Below are 1,333 nucleotides of genomic sequence, written 5' to 3' on the forward strand. Positions count from 1 at the left end.
TAACTCCATGACTCAAGGGTAACGTGTCTGACGCCAAATCAAAAGGTTGCGTGTTCAAATCACGTCATTCTATTTCATACACTGAGTCGTCTTCACCACCTGCTTGCGATTTCTTTTGATGTTGTTATATACCTGAAGCACCATGTAGTTGAATTTTAGTGTGAGAAATACTACAATAGTGTAGTCTTTTCGTGTTCCTCTACTGATACTCCTATTAGTGCATAGTCCATTCCAAACTCGCTCATTTGTCCCAACTTGTCACTGAAGTCCTTCGATTCACAAAGCAGTCTTCATGCGTGCATTTTATACGCTATCTTAAAAACATATGCATGGGCAGTTTTTAACTTTAGGTTTCCGAGCTCCGTGCAACGATGTGTAACCTGTCAAAGGAGATGATGAAGTTGGGACTGATGAGTGAGATGGTGGGAGAGTGGGTAGAATCGGTTCTGGATCAGCCCAAGGAGATGGAAGAGATGGCACATGCTGAGGTAGACAAGGTCCCCTTTGAGCTGACTAACGGTGCAATGGGCAAGGCGCCAGACTCCGTGACGGGCACCCTGTCCACTGGCACTCAACGGACCACCAACTTCGCCAATGCCAACCTGCATGACCATGTCCACGTCCCTCCTCCACGCCGTCATCGTCGTGTTAGCCGTGGAGGTGGTAATGTGTTAGCTAAACCCCATCTCTCCTCTGTCAAGCAGACTGCATTGGGCATCGGCATGGAATGCGAGATGTCGTTCATTGAGGATAGCGGCACAACATCTGCTGCCTCGGTGTATGGGCGTGTGGAGGCCTGCATGGTGAGGAGTGAGCGAGTGAGGGTGTCGCGATGGCCGAGTGGTTAAGGCGATGGACTCGAAATCCATTGGGAACTTCCTGCGCAGGTTCGAATCCTGCTCGCGACGTCGACTGCATGTTTCACCCAGCTCCCCATTTACATCACCCTTCAGCTCTACGATTACTCTCTTTTAATTTTTTCTGTTCCATCTTCTCATTCCTTTTCCGCCCTTCTTTTTTCGTCCTTTAATTTTCATCTATTTCCAAATTCTGTGTCGTTCATTTTGTCTCTAGTCTTCTCTTTTAATTCCATATTGCCTCTTTATGCTTTCCTGAATTTGCGTTTTATTTTACCTTCTCCGTGCTTTTTATAGTTAGTTACTTTTGGTTTAATTTTTAACTCTTTTAACTTTTTGCTTTAGTGCACTCTAGTAAATTCGTAAACACATCTCAAAATCAGGTTTTCCTTGTTTGTGATTTCATCGAGGCGCCTGTGTGCACTTGGTAAGCGAACAACGCTATTTAACAAATTCACAAGCAATTCCTATGTATG

General features: G+C 45.2%; 1 protein-coding gene across 1 annotated transcript; it reads left to right on the forward strand. All coding sequences in view use genetic code 11, as the record gives it.

Annotated features, from left to right (window-relative positions):
- Window positions 1–371: 371 nt before the first annotated feature.
- On the forward strand, window positions 372–848 carry EGR_07218 (Charged multivesicular body protein 3; the record flags this gene model as incomplete). The annotated part of the gene is made up of 1 exon (XM_024496467.1): window positions 372–848. One exon carries the CDS (start codon window positions 372–374, stop codon window positions 846–848), a length of 477 nt encoding a protein of 158 aa, XP_024349144.1.
- Between the last annotated feature and the right edge of the window lie 485 nt (window positions 849–1,333).

The sequence above is a fragment of the Echinococcus granulosus genome (assembly GCF_000524195.1).
Source record: "Echinococcus granulosus chromosome Unknown EG_S00072, whole genome shotgun sequence".
Classification (NCBI taxonomy): domain Eukaryota; kingdom Metazoa; phylum Platyhelminthes; class Cestoda; order Cyclophyllidea; family Taeniidae; genus Echinococcus; species Echinococcus granulosus.